Source organism: Hoplias malabaricus, chromosome 9 (assembly GCF_029633855.1).
Source record: "Hoplias malabaricus isolate fHopMal1 chromosome 9, fHopMal1.hap1, whole genome shotgun sequence".
NCBI lineage: Eukaryota > Metazoa > Chordata > Actinopteri > Characiformes > Erythrinidae > Hoplias > Hoplias malabaricus.
In genome coordinates, this window is record NC_089808.1 from 40,111,921 (window position 1) to 40,133,377 (window position 21,457).

The 21,457-nt window shown below is 43.7% G+C and overlaps 1 protein-coding gene across 1 annotated transcript in view; it reads left to right on the forward strand.

Moving 5' to 3' along the window:
* The window catches only part of brinp2 (bone morphogenetic protein/retinoic acid inducible neural-specific 2), a 174,806-nt gene that overhangs the window by 88,426 nt on the left and 64,923 nt on the right, over positions 1 to 21,457 (forward strand). Inside the window, exon 4 of the mRNA XM_066681828.1 lies at positions 1,440 to 1,621. Within this exon, the coding sequence (XP_066537925.1) occupies positions 1,440 to 1,621 (182 nt within the window). The remainder of the gene's footprint in view (positions 1 to 1,439; positions 1,622 to 21,457) is intronic.

Consider the following 21,457-nt stretch of genomic DNA (forward strand, 5'->3'; position numbering starts at 1 on the left):
AATAAATCAGTTGTTCGACTGTGTTCCTTTGGTTAAAAAACAAAAATGCATTGGTTATAAACTTATATCCATAGCTCAAAGTGTGGTTTCTTCTTTCCAAGCCTCTGAAAAATCCAGGGTCCTATATCTGTAGCCAATGACTGAATTTATGATGACACTTGTAGGTGTTGTAGATGCCCCCCAGTGAATATTTGGCCTTGAATGTTAGCATTGACTCAACTCTAAAGCTCATCTAGATGTCTATTTTTTATAGTCCAGATATCAGGTGTGTTCTGGCCCAAACGACATGTTAAGCCTGCATTTTACTCACATCTATCCCTCAGATACTACCATAATTGACCCATAAGTGCCAAAGGTGGCATAGATTAGTCCAACATGTGTCTGGACCCCTTCAAACCCAGTGTTTACTGCAGAGGAGAGCCCATCTTTGTAAATCTCTCTGTTTCTGAAGCAGCTCCCTGTGGCTCTCCCTGACAGCAAAACTGAGAAGATGGGGAGATCCTCTTGGAGGACGAATCGACTCACCATGGAGAACCCTGCAGGAGCAGTCAGCGGCATGTATGGTGAGCCCCAGAGGCAGCCTGCATCCTCAGGGTTTGATCTGCTGTCTGCAGCCAGAGACAGGATCCTGTGGTCTGCATGGCTCTCCACATTCAGTACTGGAGAAGAAAGAACAGGATATGGGGCCTACGCCGCACCAGACGTTCTCATAGTGACTCTACCTTTTCCTCAATCAACTGCAGCTGTTCAGTGTAGTGTAGAGACTAACTGGCCAAACCACGTCTAGATATAGGTCGAATAACCTGGCAATAATCTTAGAACGAGCCCAGAATGAGGAAATATTAGGTTGTATACTAGATTCAAGATTATTTTCCCTTGGATTGTGTTTTTCACCGTGAACTAAACAGCCCCACTGTCAGGTGTAATGTATTGTAGATGCTTGCATAAAGTACAATTCATACATACATAATCGCTTCCCTCTGGGCACATCTGCTCTCTCATTCTGATAGCATCTAGACAATATTCCTGGCTTCCAAGCTTTGTTTCCTCGCTCTTGGATCACCACAGCTCTGCAACAATTCCATTACAGTGATTGAGCATCACCTCCCACTTCACTTTTCCGTTCTGTTTGGTTCCCCAACACACTTCGTACACACCCTGTGATCAAAGCTGGGGAATGCTGTTTACCTGGTGCCAGTGAACTAGCACCGACCGGCTGGGAATGTCCCAGAGGGCCAGGCTGGGAACGTCTGTTCCACTGTATTCCATTTTTAATGCAGCTTTGAGCCCCTCGCTCTGACTGAAGTAGAAAGGGAGGGTGGATCTCGCACTCCTACTTTCAGACCACCATCCAGAGCTAGCTGTCACTCGGCCTGTCTTGGCAAAGTTGAAATGTCCATCTTCTGACCAGCCTCTGTATCTGTATCTCTCTTAAAAAGGGGAGGAGTCGCTCACCATCTTCCTGGACAAGCAGAAGCTCAGCAAGAAGTCAGAAGGGAATGGCAACAGCTCGGTGGTGTCCCTGGAAATCCTGCACCAGCTGGCGGCCTCTTACTTTACAGACAGAGAGAGCACGCTCAGAAGACTCCATCACCTCCAGATCGCCACCTCTGCCATCAAGGTAAATGAGACAATCTGCTGTCTATTCAAACTCTTTAAAAGTTAATGAAACCCTATTGTCATCCAGTTGATTAACCAAGACATGATGTAATGCCCGCTTCTGGCAAAGACATGGCTGTGCTGGCCCTGGCAAACTGGATGGGTGCCAAAAGTGGCCGAAAGCATCACGTAAGACCCTAATTTGGGCTTTCTGTAGCATACAACAAGACCATGTATCTCGCCACTCACATTCAGTCAAGCTATTTGTTGAGGGGGGGTTAGGGTTAGACCAGGGCCAGAATCGTTTTATTGGTTTGCCTCAGTCATCTACGTCTGGGAGATGGATCTCCCTCCCCCATCACTCAGTGTGGTATCTGTTAGCTAGCAGAACTGATCTGGGCTGGTTTCCCAAAGTCTTTCTAGAATTAGGATGATAGTTAAATGGTGAAGTGACAATTACATTTCCCATTGTCTTTCCCAGTTAAGATGAGCCTTCTGCCAAGCTTTTGGGGAAATCGGACCTGGGCTGTTAGTGTTCTCCAAGCAGGTTGCCCAGACATCTGGCTTTAGGCTGAACATTCTGGTATTTTCAGCTCCAAGCCCTCCATCTATTTCATAGCCATACAGTTTGCTTTGGATTGGTTTTATTTTTGTCACTGGCACATTGTTAAACCAATTAAATACAAGGTGTTTTGTCCAGTGTTTTTGTGTGACATTGTAGCTCACCTACCGGCTACTACACAAGGTCCAACCTGTCCTGTGTGTCCTTAGTGATGAACAAAGCAGAGACAAATGAGGGAATGAATCTTGAGTTAGATAAAGGCAAGAGCTTCAAATCTGTGTGAACCTGCAGAAGTGTTTTGTTCACATTCCTGAGCAACAGCAAGTGTTTGGATGCATGTAAGAAAGGAAATATCACAAGTTGGCATCTCATTTTGCGTGTTGTAGTACCATCCCTCACTGCATTTGGTGTGATGTCCTCCATTTTGGGGTGTGATGTCCTCCTTTTCTGTGGTAATGAATGTGGCCACCAAGCACGCTAAGCTTCACTGCTGTTGTGTTAGTGCTACTTATGTGCTGAAGCTAGGATATTAATGTTGCTACAAGGTACTGGAAACTCATAGGCTAATAGGTTATAGCTTGCATTTCTGTATACACAACTTAATAGCAAAAGCGGCATGTGGTTTGCTTAGTGGTCAACTAAACCAGCACCACAGTATTAGCAAGACCTAGAGCAGCATGGCTACTTCAGACTTGTCTTTTAAGCTGTATTGTGTCGCTAATCAAAACAGACTTGCTTATGTGGTTTTCTGACAGCGTATCTAATAAATCTAATAATTATTAATGCTGTCTTGAAGTCTGACTTGTCAAATACAGCTGGCCATATTATTGTTTGGTATATACTCACTTTTGTGTATAATTGATTCAACCCCCCAGTTGATGTTTTATTGCCAATATTTTTGTTTGTGTTTGTGTCGAGATGTACATCAAAGGCTCTGTAAACATGCTGGATTTCACTCTATGTGAAAAGTGATAGAGCTTGTTGCCATAGCGACACTTCAGCTGGCTGCGTCTCTTAACGTTACTTTAAAGTGCCATTGCCATTAGCATGTTGGATCAAGTGACCCCAGCCACAGCTGCTGAGTGGGAGTGCACAGATCACTGGACTCTGCTGCCTGAAACAATGCCATTCATTTAGACTGACCTTTCCACAAAGCCGTTGTTGAACGAGGGGGAAGTCACTCCATGCGAATGGACAGGTGGAGCATGTAGCTCGGTTGTCTCAGGAAACCTTCAGATGCTACGACCACCACGCTTGTACTTATTAAAAGTGTATTGACCTGTTTAGTAAACATCTTAAATGAAGAGGAGAGTAGGCAGTGGTTGTAGAATGAATAAACTTGTTGTGCTTAACATGACAGTTTCAGTTAAAAGAGCCAATCAGCTCACTAGTAAAGCACCAATCAGATGGATATTATTGTATTGTTTGGTGTTAGATATTGAGGAGATATTAAGGAGCATGCATACACTTTATCATCAAACTGCAGTTACCTGTTATTTATACTATCAACCCCTTTCACATTGGGGACAGAACATATCCAGGCCTCAAGGACTTGGTATAAATGAACAATACTAGTTTTATAAAATCAAAAAGAAAATGTAAAATTTTTTGTTTTTGAAAAGTCACTCCGGTGTTTACGTTTGGGTTTAAAGGTCTTTACTCATTCACAGAGATGTGCACCTGGTGTTACTTGAATTTAAATAACTGCTGACATGGACAGAGTTGTCGGTTTGGTCTAACTGGCCAACAGCTCTGTGGAGTTACAGTGTACAAGTCTGCATTTATTAAAGCACCACATTTTTAAAACTATCAGGTTGTCTGCAGAATGATCTTTGAATGCTTTGTCGCACTGTTAATTATAAACAGTTTTACTGTAATGAATAAAATAGATTATCTCCATTCATCCATTTCATTTATTTATATTTAAAAATAGTTATTTGTTTTGCTTTATTAGGCCCAGTGACATGTAGTTAATGATAGTTTTAATTATTTTTCCCCCTCCCATTCACAATAAAAAAACAACAAATTATTAATTTGCATATAATTTAAATTTTAATTAAATCCAAAAATCTGATTATATTTTTTAATTCATTAAACACCTGTGTATTTTTCGGTGTATTTCTGGCACTTTTAGTAATTAATTAATTCTACATTTTAATTGTAGCTCCACTTCTACAGCTCTTTTACTGACCCCCGAAGCACTGAAGCACTGAAGCACTGAATACCCTGAAGTTCTTCAGGGCATTAGGTAGTCGTCTCAAACACCATCATCCAACTGGATGAGGACATGGAAACACATCTGCGTCAGTCGCCTCACCACACATTAGCTGTTAGGTAAAGAGGAGACGATAAGAAGAGACAGAGATGGTTTTTGAAGATGGGGACGATCTGGAGGAGAGAAATGACCACAGTTGCAGATTTAGCCAGACATCAGGGTCACACCCTGACTCTTTTTAGGAAATGCCCCAGGGGTATTTACAGACCTCAGAGCGTCAGGACCTCAATTCATGTCTCGTCCGAAGACAACAATGGTGTTGTTTATTTAGTAGTGCTCCTGTCCCTGCCTGATCCACACAGATCAGATGGACAGCGCCCCCTGTTGGCCCCACCACTTCCTTCCTAGAAGGATATGAAATTAATAAGGTGTCTGAGGCTGATTTGCAGTGGATCTCTAAAAATCTAGACGTCAAATTCCAACATTGATATGAGGCAGGAGCCAATGTAAATAATACAAAATATCTATGTGATGAACTTTTCTCTCATCCAGTAATAGACGGTGATGCTCTGGCTGTAAGTAAATGTCTCAGTGCTGCTGCTACAGCTGTTCCCTCACCTAAAGGCCATGAGGGATTATAGCACTGTTAATATATTCATTTTAACCCTCCACTTGCACCACTCTGGTCTGGGTTAACCTGTATTAAAATATATATATATATATATATATATATATATATATATATAAAATCTCTGCACTGAAGCAGCTGCACATGAGCAGTGAGTCACCATGGTCGGTTCCAAGCATCAGCTGGTGGAATGTAAAGATCCCCAGCTTTGGGTTGGGGACAGAGATTCATCCAAAGCCTTTGGGATAAGATAGAATGCCATCTGTAATCCAGAACAGATCATCCAACCAATCATCAGTACCTGAACAACCAATGCTGGCTGAATGCCATCAGAACCTCACAGGGATATATCAATATCTAATGTAAAGTCTTCCCAGAAGAGCAGGAGATATGGAAGATCCCCTCAACCATGTGTAGCTGCTCCAGAACATCCCTATGACTCCATAAGAAAACAATGATGGGTCTCAAAATACGCCTCAGTGAATCCAAATTTTATTAGTTATGTTTTTTTTAAACATATTAAGTCCAGATGAAGAGTAATGAGGGTCCTCCTCTCAGCCCAGGAGATGAGTCTCGGTGCCAGCAGCTGTGTGTGGTGGGTAATGAAGGAGTGTGTATTCGTTGGGATGAAGCAGACAGAGATGGTTGGAAAATAACACCCCCTCTGGGTTGCATCACGCTTTTCATTAGCCCGACTTCTCTCAATGCCACATCTGCAGAGAAAGTTCAATTTGTTTCAGATCCTTTATGACTCCTTATCAAAGTGCGCGACCGCCAAGCTACACAGAGGCTCATTTCCTTTATATCAGCGACATATGCTGCCAACCTTCCCTCGGTAACTAGCGCCTCATCTGAGAGGCCTAGAAACAATCAGTCATTAAAATCTGTGATAACACTGAAGCAGGCGTCCAATCCCGTCCCCTCGACACACAGGCCTTACGTAAGCTTTTCACCTCCTCTGGGTGGAGAGAGTCGGTGAAAGCTCCAGGAACTTTGCCATGGTGCTCAAAGATGTCGATCGGAGTAAGAGGCCAATTTACAGGAACATCCCAGCTCTGAGATCCGTGGGGTTACCACGGCAACATCACTCAGGATCAAAGCTATGACAGTGTCTTCACTGTCAAACTATTCTTCTGACATCAAACGTAAGGTTTGTCTCGTCTTGGCTGCCCCACCGGCTTCTACTTTTTGGAACAATGCTGTGAGGATTTGATGGCGGTCACAAGGATGTTAATAAGGAGAGGTACTGATGTTGGAACATTAGTCCTGAACACATCCTGAAGGTTTTGGACAATGCGCCTTTACTCCACAGACACATAAGGTGGAGCTTTATATGCTTCTTGCCAGCTCTTGGTATTGATCATGGCGACCTCAGGCTCATGTGCAGCTGTTCCTTAGTGCCCCATTCTCCATTACAGCACTCGTGACAACCTAAGTCAATACTGGGGTCCATGTGCAGCTACTGCAGAGCAATCTAATAAAAAAATACAGAATGCAATAATCTGCAAATCTCACAGATCTATATTTTATTCACAACAGAATATATATGTCTTTGATGTCTTTGGCGTAGGCAGCTTACACATCTGGAAAGGCACCATGGACAGTTTATAGAGGTTTTAGAACATCATCAGCTCCGATCTAGACAATGTCTTTTTCAGGGAAGGCCTTGCATATTTATGCAATGTTAAACCACATACTGCATTCATCACATATCGGAGTCCAGGTGCTGAAATGGCCTCTTGGAGTACACACCTTTCACCAACAGAGGGCATCTGCCACAACATGAAACCAAAAATCTGGACAAGACCCAGCAGCTGGAATCCTACATCAGATTGGGACACATCCCTCTCCCAAAACCACAGCAACTGGTCTCCTCACTTCCCAAACTGTTGTTAAAAGAAGAGGGGATGCTACACAGTGGGAGACATGGCCCTGTCCCAAATTTTAGAGGTGCCATCAAGTTCTAAATGAGCTGATATATTTTCATGAAAATGGAAAGGTCAAATGTCTCACTATTAACAATTGATATGTGCTTTATGATCTATTGTGATTAAAATATTGGTCTTTGAGATTTGCAGATCATGGCATTCTGTTTTTATTTACATTTATTGAAATGTTACACAACATCCCAACATTTAGGAAGTGGGTTAGTACTTACTGAGGTTGTGTACACAGCCGAGCACCTGACTCAGCTCACCTGGATGCACCTTAAGTACTGGAATGAGTGTCTACAAACGCTTGAACAGTTGTATTATGACGCAGAAACAGTTGCACGGATCTGTATCAAGGCTGAAGTAAGGTGTGTTGCAAGTGTTGCAAGGCTAAAGAAGCCTTGTGTAAGCAGGATGTAGCCTCACCTGCCAGGTGTGTTCATCTGGGGAGAAGCTAATGAGACATTACAGGGCTATCCTGTCCACTCTGCAGTGCTGCTTCCTTTTTTTTGTGGTACTCATTGTGCAAATCAGTCTGATGAATTGGGCACCAAAGCAGAAGTGGGATCTAACAGGGCCATCAATAATCCCATAAAGGCCGATCAATTACGCTCCGGAACGGGAGTGTGGCAGCTCAACGAGGAGCTGCTTTTTAGAGACTGTTTCTCCTCCTCCTGCTCCTTGTAATCAGACACCTGTCGGCAAATATAGCCACAGCCACCAGGGCACGTTTCAATGTGATCAGGTTTTGCAAGGACAAAGCACTGGAATCTGTGCAGGCCACAAGAAGTGGGGGGGGGGGGGGTAATAGAGAGCCACTTCTGTGGTCTATGTTTTTCTCGCTCGGAAATGTCATCGGGACGAGAGGATTGCGGAGAACAAGTGTAGGCACTTGTGCGAAATGTTAGCTCTGCATGCGCCGTGGAATAACCAACATTAAATGAGCGGCTGGAGTGTTAAAATGGTCCCCGGAGCTGAGCACCATGGTGGTTTTAGAAGCGTGGTTAAGGCATAGTGTTACTATTATTGGCATCTGTAAATGCCTCTTACAAGACTCTGTAACTACTTTAAAGTGAAAGTTAATAGAAAAAAAAAAACTCTTCAGGGGTCATGCTCATACAATTGGCGACCTGGAGCCTTCCAACACACACATTATGAAATAGACCACCCAGCTAGGTTTTTGTGGGCAGCTGAAATCAGAAAAATCGGGCTGAACAAGTCATTCTGACGAGGTCCATGACTTATCTCAGGTTGCAGGCTTATTAGAATTCTAACACCCCACCATTTCAACACTCAGTGCTACACCCATTCATTGTGGACAAAGGTGGAGTTCAATTATATTACACTTATATTTACAGTGTGTAGAAATGTGAAAACTGAGCAAGAATAGGAGTGGAGCTAAAGCGAACTGAGCTAAAACTGAAAATGAAAACAGCAAATAGTTAGGGAATGGTGAAAGGGAAGAGAACTGAGCTAAAACTGTGAAAACAAGAGTGAAAAGGAGGAGGACCCAACAATAACAGGCCTGAAAAGGGTTGTTCTGTTTAGACAGGGGGAGAGCGCTGCTGTGGGTCACATGTTTCATTCATGTGGAAACCCATGTGCACCCATTGAAACATATTAGTATTCTCTGGAGCAGCTGCACATGAGCCCAAGGTCATCAAGCCGATGCCTGTCGGACAAATACCAGCTAGGGCTTATAAAGTCCCGCAGTATATGCCTTTTTAACTGTGACAGAGCACTATGAATATCTTTGGGCCGGTGGATGCGTGTCTGCAAAGCACTTGTGGCTGCCATAAAGTCCTCACACAAATCTTCACGACATCCCTGAAGTGTAGAAGCTGTTCCTGAAACGGAGAGGGGGCAAACAAAGTGTTAATTCCTTACGCTTCAGAAGGAACGGATGAGCAAGTGTCTACAAACGTTTGGCCATGTAGTGTACTCATGGCCCCAGCTCGATAGCCTTAGCACAATTACCCATGAAGGACTCTCTCAATATGTCCATTTGTCATAATGACATACTATTAACAGTCACCTCTGTGTAGGACAGACTTCTTTAATATTCCTCCCAAGCTCCGAGCTCGTGAGTTGGAATGGCAAAGCCATGTCAGGATGCAAAGTGTGTTCATTCCCTACATTCCCTGCATTTTGTCCAAGTGGAACGGTACAAGGGCGTCCGTTTGGTGCCTGTCCCTTTGGGGAAAGCCCTGAAAATAGCGCCCGTGTGTTTCTAGGGCTTCCAGGACGCTTTGCAAACGCAAACACTTTTGCGAAGCAGGCCGTTCGGCTGTCTTGTCGCGGAGCGAGAGCGAGCGATCATGAGTGCTCCCCAGAGCGATCCACAGCATTTAACAGTGAGTGGGTGGGGGGGTGGAGGACCCTTAACCCCGTCTGTCTGGAGGCGGCTGTGGAAAGCTGACGTCGTCCCCAGATAAGTGACAGCGGCGTCTAAGTCACATCAGCTGTCAAGTCCAATGAAGCGGAGAGAGTCTGCACTTAAAATCCTGTCACACTCCGCAGACTCCTAAACATCTGAATTCCAGCTCGCAGCGCTCCCCCAGTCCCCGGCTAAACGCACATTCGGCACCAGCCGCGCCGACATGTTTGATAAATGACTCTCCCCACCGTCTGCATTTCGCCTGCAACTCCGTCCACAGCCAGCTCAGCTTATTGCTCATAAGAAAATGGGCTGCGTTCCGAGGATATGAGAGCGTTCAGCTGGGCCGTACGGATTGGTGGGGATCTTACAGAAATGGGAAATGAAAATAGTATTGTAATGCTGCGCTGTGCAATGATGGGGTTATGTTTGCAAGGGAATGATTGAAACAGAGTGTAAATAATGCATGGAGAGAGAACAATGTGGTGAAGAAGTCTGAAATAAAAGGGAAAATGGAGGACTTTCCTAATGAATCCAAATCGGGTCCGTCAGCATCACAGTATCTGCACTAGGGCTTGAGAATACACCTGACCATCACACTGGACACACAGTTCCAATCTCGTAGACCTTAAGATTTAAACCGTGGACATTTAGGGTTAGAACCTAATTAGGTTCCCATTCTGTACAAAAATGAATACATCATCTTCAAAGTATATAACCATCACTGCCCACACGCTTCCAAGCATCCTTTAAATTCACATTGGGTGTTGAGCAATGCAGCCACTAGAGGGCAGAGCTCAGAATCACAGGTTTCTGACAAATACAGTGGTTTGTGACACGTGCGTTTAGGATACATAGTGACACATGGACAGGGAAACAGACCACTGACCTCGTGCCCAGTGCTTTTGGATGTCTGCCAAGGGATTCAACAATCTTCTCCGCAGGATGGACCCCCACATGATGCTTGAACTATTGCTACGCTGCCCCAAAATTTCTCGGTGGTGCCGCAAGCTGGCAGCTGATTGAGTTTATTCTAGTCTTAGACTTTTGAGTAAAATGGGTATTAGATTTATTCTCATTTTAAGAAAACTCAGTATATTTGAGTCTAGTTTTTTTTTAGAGGTTTTACTATTTTAAAATATTATTTATTGCTATTTTACACACATCGTTAGCTTATAAAATGGTACGTCTAAAAACAATTTAACATCAAGAATGAAGTGGCGATATTCTTTCAACACATTTTGAATTCATTTAATTTCTCCCAGTAAACAGTTAGCCGTTGATTCAATGTTGAAATAACGTAATGACTGCCGTCTAATCAACGTTCTCTTCAGGTTGAAAATGAAAGTTTAAAAAGACGTCCAAACACAGACATTGAAAAACGACTATTAGACGTGTTTTGGACGTCCATTGACGTTATTAATTGGTCCTGAAATAAATGACTTGTATAAAACGCGTTTTGGACGTCCACTGACGTTATCGATTGGTCACCACTTAACTAACTCATTAAGATGGATTTTGGACGTCCATTGACGTTTAAAATATGTCCTTGACGGGCAGACTACTTTTAGACCTATTTTGAACGTTCAGGGACGTTTCTTGTTTACTGGGTTAAGTTCATTTTAAGAAGTCATCGCAAACTCGCTCCAAGAGCTTCAACTTTACGAATCATTCATCAGCAGTTGATGAGAGTGACTCGAAGATAAGACTGTTCTTCACTGTTCCACCCAGACGACAGTGTTCATCACCCTGACGACAGCAAACAGACGGAGTGTATTCCCTAAGAATTAATAAACAATATGTAGCTGCCTTTTACATTATCATTTACTTTGTATTCGTTGATGACAAATGTAATACATTGTCATATGTATCATATATATAATATATCTATATAATACATATATAATATATCATTCATTTTATTTAGTTCTCGTCTAGTTTCCGTTGTGGAAAATAGTTCACATCAGATATTTTTCATCACAGTTTTTGTCGACAGTGTTCAGAAAACATGCACAAACATGAAGGACATGACCACAGAGGACGGACAGAAGGCTCTGCTCCTCCATTACACTTTACCTCAGTAGGTCACACGCTCCTGGTGTCCACTCCACTCAGATTTGTCCGTCAGACTGTGTGAAGTGAGATTCCTCTTTCCTGCAGGATCACATGACTTCATGCTTCATGGCACTGCAGCTGACCTTATGTGTGGTCGCTCGGCCATGGGACCCAGGTTCATGAAGCTCTGTCCAGACGGTTAGAAACTGGAGAGAGTCATAATAGTAGCACTCGAGGGTTTATGATTCTGCGTTTACTCAAAGCACAGCCTACGTCACAACAGCCCTACGCCGTTGGAAGTGTGTCGCTCTGCAGTTACACCACCACACCACTAGGGCTGTAACTCAAACATCTGTCTCTACACTGTGTAGAATTCAATAGCAAGGACAGTTTATTTATAGAGCACCTTTCATACACAAGGGTCATTTAAAATGGCAAAGGAAACAGTTAAATACAGTTAAATTAAACGTAAGAATAGAAAAAAAAATAGGGTGTAGGTTGTTGTTTGGGACATAGTTTTCATTACGTGGCAGGAATAAAAGAAACACAAAGCTGGCACATTTCACCCACGTGATCCCAATTTTTGTCTTTTGTTTTACGTCTCTATTTTTCGTTCCACGTTATTATCCATCCCTGTCCAAGCCAATGTCTGAGTAAATTTCACACCATGAACTTGCTGCTGTCTGCAGTCTCTGTGTGTGGAGGAGAGGAGTTTGTTTCTCTACCTCAACAATGTCCATCTAACTGTGGACCAATCACGATGCGTAGTTACATTGGATGCAGAAATATAACCTGTCTTTTACAAGGGACTGGGGCAGCTCCAGCGGGACAGACATTCCAAATGAATTGTGGCATCAGGAGAGTTCCGTGTTCTTCCCTGTGGTCCTTTCTGCTGCCAGACACCACCTAGCAGTGGTTAATATAATACCTGCTTGCGGTGGGAGAGTCTGACTGACAAGGACGGGTGTCCACTTGACCATAAAGCAGATAGAAACCAAGAATCAGAGCTTGTTTTAAAAACAGAAACTTTGTGATGGACGGTTAGTTCTTTGGCCTTCGACAAATGTGATGGAACAGTGAAGGAATCTTTTTTATTTATTTATGTTTTAATGAAAGAGAGGAAAGTCCAGCACATGGTTTATTTCTTCAACAAACACTTTAAAAGCCTCAGAGAAGCGGGAGGTCATTTACTACCTTTCATTCTTCAAGACCTTGGATATGTCTCATCAGGACCAAACAAATCATGAAATACAGAGACGCTGAACAGCGCGGTCACTTCATGATGAAGCCTTTCCTTGGACCACAGTCTGGGAGGTAAATAAAAAGAGAGCAATGACCAGGCTGTTTTTACTTCTTTCACCAAACAGTGCACAGTGCTGAGGTTACTGTTGGTCATGTAAGACTATACCCTATAGGTGGAGTGAAGAAGGCTCTATCCACTTCAAACAACTGGGGTAGTTCATTTTGAATGATATCCCTTTCTGTTTACACTTCTGGACATTATCCTTTACACACTACATAGCCAAGTGTGCATGGATCCGTACTCATACACAGCTTCTGCTCTTCTGTGAAGCTTCACACTAGAATCTGGAGGACTGGACCGTGTTCAACTGTTACGTTAATATCGATGATTAGTTCTAGATCATTCTACAGGTTTTGGACAGAACTCCACAGTCGAGTGTTGGGTGTTTTATACCGTTCTAGCTGACCCTTGGCATTGGGCATGGTGACTGTAAGTGCTGCTCTGGCTGGTCCAGAGGGTCCTACTTAATTTCCATGCTTTTCTATAGAGATGAGGCAGTCCATAGTGTAACTGTGATCACTCACAGAGTCTCATGGATGATGCTCATTGTCCATTTAATTAGTTCAGCTGACCACATAGGTGCACTAGCCCATGTGTTACTCTGCATACTTCTATAACCCACTACCCCCCCATTCCTCAGCGCTCAGGACCCCCACAGAGCAGGTGTGATGTGGTGGTGGATCATTCTCAGCGCTGCAGTGACACTGACGTGGTGGTGGTGTGTTAGTGTGTGTTGTGCTGGTGTAGAGTGGATCAGACACAGCAGTGCTGCTGGAGTTTTTAAACACTGTGTCCACTCAGTGTCCACTCTATTAGACCACCCACCTATTGTATATCATGTTGTGCTCTGGCAGAATGGAAAAAAAAAAAATAATAATGGACAGGCTTTGGAATTGTGCTGTGGTCAAACCACTCTGTGTAGTATGTTTGCATCATCTTCAAAATAAGAGTCTCGGCAGCTGTGCAAGTGTCTGATGCTTTAATCGCACTCTGAAGTGAACCTAAGCAATTGTACCGAGACGCTTGAGAGGAGGTAGTCTCTGTTCAGTCCTAAATACATTCTGGTACAGTTGGTTTCTAGTCAGAACATGGTCTGATCTGACCCCACTATCAGGTACATGCAGCAGGTCTGAGGGTGTATTTCGCACTGGACAGCGCTAAAGTTAACGGCTGGGGACCGCACGGATTATGTCAAAGCGCAGTTTAAAGAGGGTCACTGGGACCATGAATGTATATTAAACATGACCCAACAATATTACAACAATCTCTGAGTGTGGGCTAAAGCAAATAAATAATGTGTGCTGTAATTACAGCCTGTAAAACGCTGCACGGAGATGCTGCCTATTGAGGGCCTCCGAGATGTTACAGCAGTTCTGGATCTCTTTTTGGCTCCGTTTTGTTAATTACACTAACAGAAGAAATAATTGGCATGACCGAGTTCTGCTGGTTCAGTGCGTTCTCTCTCTATCACACACACACACACACACACACACACACACTGAGCAAATTAAAAGAGAAATGGAAAAAGCATGTTCCTCCCAGAAGCAGAAGGTCACACAATGTGAGAAATACCAGACTGATTGTGTGTGTGTGTGTGTATCCAGTGCTCGGGGAGGACGTGACCAATGCATTGTCTCCTGGTGTTCGGTGACCTTTGGCTTTATCAGTTCACTTGACTTTAAATTGGGCCGTGGTCATCATGCTAATATAAATCCAATTCCAGAGATGCAAATACAAACAGCAGGCGGTGGTGTGTGAATCCACTCTGACCTTTATTTAAATGAAATGGTGCAAGTAAAAAGACGGGGCGTTTAATGTATCGCCTGATTGTTTTGAGGCCTGCAACACACTCTGAAATAAATGTGGAAAGAGGGGCAGTGAAAATACCTCCAAGAAATCGTATCTAATTGATGAAAGTAGTTTCTAAGAATTCACCTGCTCACTGCATGTGGACATTAATCTATGGATCTGCATCTACCAACACACAAACTGTGAAACAAGACCGCCCACTCATTTATCTGTATGGGATTCCGTTCTCACTGAGTCTGTCCAATCACAGCCCTGGACTTGTGTTTATGTGAGAGTGCAAAGCAAAACGGAGAAGAAAGAGAACTGAGTAAAAACCAGAGCTTCTGCTCCTCGCTCCTCACTGCTGTGCGCTCGGGGTCGGGGTGAACAGCGAGCGGCTCATTATCATTTAAAGGAACAGGGGCTGTTTACACAGAGGGAGAACACTGCTGTGGGGCTCGTGGGGTTTGGACCGAAGCGGGTCACAGACGTTTCATTAAGAAACAGAACTGTGTTCCACTTAAAGTTCAGTGTGTGGTTGCAGGGAGAGTGCATTCTGTCATGAACAGATTCAGGAACTCTGGGGAAATCTCTGTGTGTAAATATCAAGAAGCAAAACACAACAGTGTAGGTCCAGTGCAGATGTGCAAATACACGTTTAACAGAGGGAAGGCCAAGCATTTAAACTGGATCAACTAGTGTCTGTTGTCCACAAGTGTGTGTGTGTTGATGTGCAATGGTATCTCCTTCGTTGTGTCTGCTGTGTACAGAGAATTGACATTGAATAAATAACACACCTGGTAAAGTGAGCGTGTTTATCCAGTGCTTGTTCTAACAAATGTTTATATTTATGTTTCCTTTTAGTCCTAATTACTCTCATATAATAAAATAAACACAAAACCAAACAATAATTCAAAATAAAAGGGTCATGTTAAGAACCTTTTAAATTACGTTGTTTACTCAATAATTTATTTGTTTTTTTGTTGTTTTTTTTAGTGGGAAGTGCAACAAACGAAATAAAACAGAAAAACAATCAGAAATAAGGCCTAATGTGTACCTTTTTATATGTTTTGTTTCGCGAGGGCCGACACGAGGCTGATGTGCGGCGAGGTCAGGAACTAAAATGGCCGCTTCACTCCTCACTCCTGGGGAAAAAAAAAAAAAAAAAAGACTTACTCAGTTCTCGCTGGTGAGGCAGGGTGTAGTCCAGAGAGTCCTTTCTTAAAGGCAGATTTATACTTCCGCATTGATTCAACGCAGAGCCTACACCATGCGCTACACACGAGCCCTACGTTGGGAGCGTTTATAAACCTGCGTCTGCGTCACTCTGCAATTACACCACCACTCCACTAGGGGCGGAGTCTCAAACATCTCTACACTATGTATTGGTGTAGTAGAATTACTTTTATACATTTTAAAGTGCGCTGTTTATGGTGTTGGTCATTATTTGGGACAGAGCAGAGTTTACATGAGGTGCCAGGAATGCACATTTTTACATTCTTTTTATTTTTTTTTCCCCCAGACCTCTGCATTTTTTATTTGTTCAACGTTTTTATTCATCCCTGAAGCCCACACCATGTCTAAGGAAACCTCTCGTTGTGAATATGCTGCTGTCTCTGTGTGCGGAGGAGACTAGTTCATGCGAATTGCGCCTCAAAGTCGTCCAATGTTTGTGCTGTGACACGTCTCTTTGTTGCATGGCATTTATGTTGTGGACTTCGCCCAGCTTCAGTGTGCACGGCGTAGTGAGTGAAGCCTCCACATGACGTATGCTACATCTTGTTTTTAGACTTGTGCGTTCAAAGGGCGGCGGCACGGTGGTGCAGCAGGTAGTGTTGCAGTCACACAGCTCCAGGGACCTGGAGGTTGTGGGTTCGATTCCTGCTCCGGGTGACTGTCTGTGAGGAGTGTGGTGTGTTCTCACTGTGTCTGCGTGGATTTCCTCCGGGTGACCCTCTGTGAGGAGTGTGGTGTGTTCTCCCTGTGTCTGTGTGGGTTTCCTCCGGGTGACCCTCTGTGAGGAGTGTGGTGTGTTCTCTCTGTGTCTGCTTGGGTTTCCTCCGGGTGACTGTCTGTGAGGAGTGTGGTGTGTTCTCCCTGTGTCTGTGTGGGCTTACTCCGGGTGACTGTCTGTGAGGAGTGTGGTGTGTTCTCTCTGTGTCTGCGTGGGTTTCCTCCGGGTGACTGTCTGTGAGGAGTGTGGTGTGTTCTCTCTGTGTCTGTGTGGGCTTCCTTCGGGTGCTCCGGTTTCCTCTCACAGTCCAAAAACACATGTTGGTAGGTTGATTGGCGACTCAAAAGTGACTGTGTGTGTGAGTGAATGTGTGTTGCCCTGTGAAGGACTGGCGCCCCCTCCAGGGTGTGTTCCTGCCTTGCGCACAATGATTCCAAGTAGGCTCTGGACCCACCGCGACCCTGAATTGGATAATGGTTACAGATAATGGATGGATGGATGTATTTATGGATGTCTACGATTGTTGGGAAATACAGTCCAAAGCACTGCTTTTTTTTAAAGTGGAACTGTGTGTTTGAGGGAAAAATAATTACTTTGTCATAAAGTTTTTATTCATTGTTGGAATATTCCCACAGAAGCTAATTTGCAACTCGAGGTGTTTAGTTCTGTAGCACTGTCGCTAATGCAATTAGCCATCTCCCGAGTTTTCATTAAATGATCAGAAACAGCAAAAATAAGTCAATATTACCCCCCTATGTTGCAGGAATAGAGAAATATCCTCATCTTGGTTCACACTTTTCAACGTTTGGAGCTCTCTCTGTCATCTAAACTAAAATCCAGATGCCTCTGCCATGAGCAGAGAGAGAGAGAGCCCCACATATTGGACAGAGGGTTTGTTTATTTACACATTTACAGAGCAGATGGTGAGGAAACATCTTCTGAAGTTATTAATTTATTTATTTATTTATTTATTAGTGTACTATACATTTAAGCCCTGTGTTTCTGTCTTTCCTTGTTGATCATTGTTAACTCCTAGTGCCTGTGGGTTTATGTTTCAGTTCATATTTAAGCCCCTGGGGTTGACAGAGGCACCCATTTTCATATAAAATGTGTACTGATGGTTTCATTAATATCTTTGTGATAATTCTGTGCAGAAAATTAAACAGTACAAACATTTCCTGGCCTCGTCTGCTCTGCCATCTCCACCATTTACATCCAGAGTTATGAGGCTATGACACATCCTCTGTCTCTCATTGTGTAATTAGTGTAAACAGTAACATTTCTTTTATTGTTCTAGCTGATGGTTTATTTGAATACAAATTGCTGCAATGTGCATTTTGATTTGAAATTCGTGAAGCTTTATATGAGGAAATCAGCATTCTGTCCCATTCTGTTCCTCCAACAGCTTGTGAAAGTACAGTGATGGAGAACACTTCTGCTCCATAAACTGCACAACGCCTTTCATGTTAGAGTTTAAATACAAATGGATCTAGCTTTCCTCAAAACATTCCACTACTTTGTTGAATCTAAGAGGCAGAGACACGGAGTTACAAAGGCAGCTGACTGTTCTCTTCATTATGATTTTAAACATATGGGGACCACGTTAGACCCCAGGGGGTTCCACTCAGTGTTGATTCACCTGGATTTTCACTTATGAAGTGATTTCCTTCATTTTTATTCTCGTTTGTGTAAATTTGAAGTTGTGTGTTGTTAACCTCTCAGTTTTGTTTATTTTACCCTCCTTTATTTGACTGTGTTTTGTCTCTTTGTGTAAGCAACCCATCTTCCCACATGCCTCCTGCCTCCACGCCTCCTCCACTGCGACATGAAAAATAGAAAGGTGATGTAATGCAGAAGTAAACCTGCTCCTGTCCCAACAATTTTTGAAAATGCAGCAGGCACAAGATTAAAAAAATAATAATAATAAAAAAATATGGTGGCACAGGTAGTGTTAAGGGACCTGGAGGTTGTGGGTTCGAGTCCCGCTCTGGGTGACTGTCTGTGAGGAGTGTGGTGTGTTCTCTCTGTGTCTGCTTGGGTTTCCTCCGGGTGACTGTCTGTGAGGAGTGTGGTGTGTTCTCCCTGTGTCTGTGTGGGTTTCCTCCGGGTGACTGTCTGTGAGGAGTGTGGTGTGTTCGCCCTGTGTCTGTGTGGGTTTCCTCCGGGTGACTGTCTGTGAGGAGTGTGGTGTGTTCTTCCTGTGTCTGTGTGGGTTTCCTCCGGGTGACTGTCTGTGAGGAGTGTGGTGTGTTCTCCCTGTGTCTGTGTAGGTTTCCTCCGGGTGACTGTCTGTGAGGAGCGTGGTGTGTTCTCCCTGTGTCTTTGTGGGTTTCCTCCGGGTGCTCCGGTTTCCTCCCACAGTCCAAAAACACACGTTGGTAGGTGGATTGGCGACTCAAACGTGTCCGTAGGTGTGTGTGTGTGAGTGAATGTGTGAGTATGTGTCGCCCTGTGAAGGACTGGCGCCCCCTCCAGGGTGTGTTTCCGCCTACCTGTGATTCCGGGTATGCTCCGGACCCACCGCCACCCTGAACTGGTTAAGTGCTTACAGACAATGAATGAATGAATGAATATATATTATTATTGTTATTATTATTATTGTTGTTGTATTCACCTGCTCAGCACTGATGTTTCTGTCCTAGTTTTGTGTTTCCTAGTCCACTCTTGTAGTCCTAATTTCTCTCTAGTTTTACACTTTTCGGAAATCTGTCACTGTGGTGGTACCCCCAAAGGTACATACTTAGTACGTCTGGTTAGGGAACATAATTATAACATAATCTATATTAACTGTAGAATTTTAAGTTGTATTGATTTCATACGCCCTGTTTCCTCTCCAGACTTCTTTAATACAGCTTTTATTTAATACAGTTCTATAGTGAAAGGTTACAAATATTCCCCACTATTTCCAGAGGATACAATGTAATGTACCTTTAGGGAACACAACTGGACTTTAACACCACTACTGTACCTTTAAAGGTACATTTGCTTTTAATTACACTAATGTATCTGTACAGTAACTATTTTTTCCCCTTTGGTTTCCTTGGTCAGTCTCACCTATTTTGAATTCACACCTCTTTCCTGCATCTTTGCCTGTTTCCCTAAAACAACAAGGTAAATCATCATTCAGGATTTATTATTCCCTTTCTGTATTTACTGCCATGACACATACTGTGCCACCTTAATGGAATGAGCGTTGTACAGAAACTGAGCTGTGTACAGAGCAACTAAAAGAAGGCAGTGGATTTTTCCAGTTAATAACAAGTTTCCCTGACTTTTCCATTTTCCATTTTCCATCTAAACTGAGGAACGTTTCGGCTGAAAGGCCTCATTGGATGATAATGATTTCTAAAATAATCCCCAAATCTCAGCCTGGCATTAGTGCCATCCAAGTGGGTGCGTCTGTTTGCAGATGTAATGAAATATCAACAACACTGGAGAATAGCAGGAAACATATTAATTTCAGGTCTTTCAGTGCTGGACACTGGCCCTCCAAACCACAGCCAGACACCCCTCCACCCCAGCACTTTTCTGGCCAGTGCCTTTCTATGGTGCCATGCACCGTAAAATAGTCACTCGTCAGAATATGTGTCTAGTTCTTTAACACATACATCATAGATGCCGTTGTTCATGATGTGAGTATATAATGAATCGAGAGACCCTCCTATAGCTCCAAACTATTTCCAGAAAATTTCTTAATTGACTCTAGACGACTCCAAGAAGCAATTTAGAAACTCAAACAAACCCTCGCAGCGAAAGCAGTGGGAACTGCGTCTGAAAGCCGAAGGCTTGTATTGTGAGAGCTGTCTCTTTCCATTTCATTTGCTTTTCTAATTTGATCTAAAGCAGTCGCCCAGCTGCAGGAACCCCTGCAGTAACAGCAGAGCTGAGGGAGCGTTCACACTTACCAGGTTGATTCTGATTAAAACTGTGAGGAGTGTGGTGTGTTCTCGCTGTGTCTGTGTAGGTTTCCTTTTGGAGCTTGGGTTTTCTCCCACAGTTTTTGGTCAACACACACTCGAGACATGTTGGAAGGTGGAGTGTATGGGTGACCAGGTGTGAGTGTGTGTTAGTGGGTTGGTGAGTGTGTGATACTGTCCACAGGTGTGAGTGAGTGGGTGTGTGTGTGAAACTGTCCACAGGTGCAAGCGTGGGAGTGACAGGGTGAGTCTGTGAGACTATCCTCAGGTGTGAGTGACTGGGTGAGTCTGTGAAACTGTCAACAGGTGCGAGTGTGGGAGTGACAGGGTGAGTATGCAAGTGACTGGGTGAATGTATGAAACTGTCCACAGGTGCAAGTGTGGGAGTGACAGGGTGAGTCTGTGAGACTGTCCTCAGGTGTGAGTGACTGGGTAAGTGTGTGAGACTGTCCGTGGGTGTGAGTGACTGGGTGAGTGTGTGAGTGACTGGGTGAATGTGTGAAACTGTCCACAGGTGCAAGCATGGGAGTGACAGGGTGAGACTGTCCCCAGGTGTGAGTGACAGGGTGAATGTGTGAAATTGTTCACAGGTGTGAGTGACAAGGTGAATGTGTAAAATTGTTCACAGGTGTGAGTGACTGGGTGAGTGTGTGAGACTGCCCTCGGGTGTGAGTGACTGGGTGAGTGTGTGAGTGACTGAGTGAGTGTGTGAAATTGTCACAGGTGTGAGTGACTGGGTGAATGTGTTCCTGGATGACCTGTCTAGGATGTGTTCCTTCTTTGCACCCAATTATTCTGGGTAGAAGTGGAGCGACCGTGTCCCTGACCAGAACAGAGTGGTTTTAGAAGATGAATGCATGAATTAGTGATTAGTTTCCCTGTTGGTAAAGTTCTTTAAAACCACTGTAGGCACTGGTATTTGAACCCTGGAGAACCAAATCCAACTCTCTGTTGCAGTTTAGTTCAAGTCTGAACAGAACACCATCTGAAGACAATAGAACCAGGACTAAACTACAGCTGTGGATCACTGTCTGCTGTCTCTCAGATGAAGAAACACTGACCACATCCTCTGAGTCTAAGATTAGCTGTTGTCTTTTCTTGGCGAGGATGAGGCAGTCGCCGGTCATT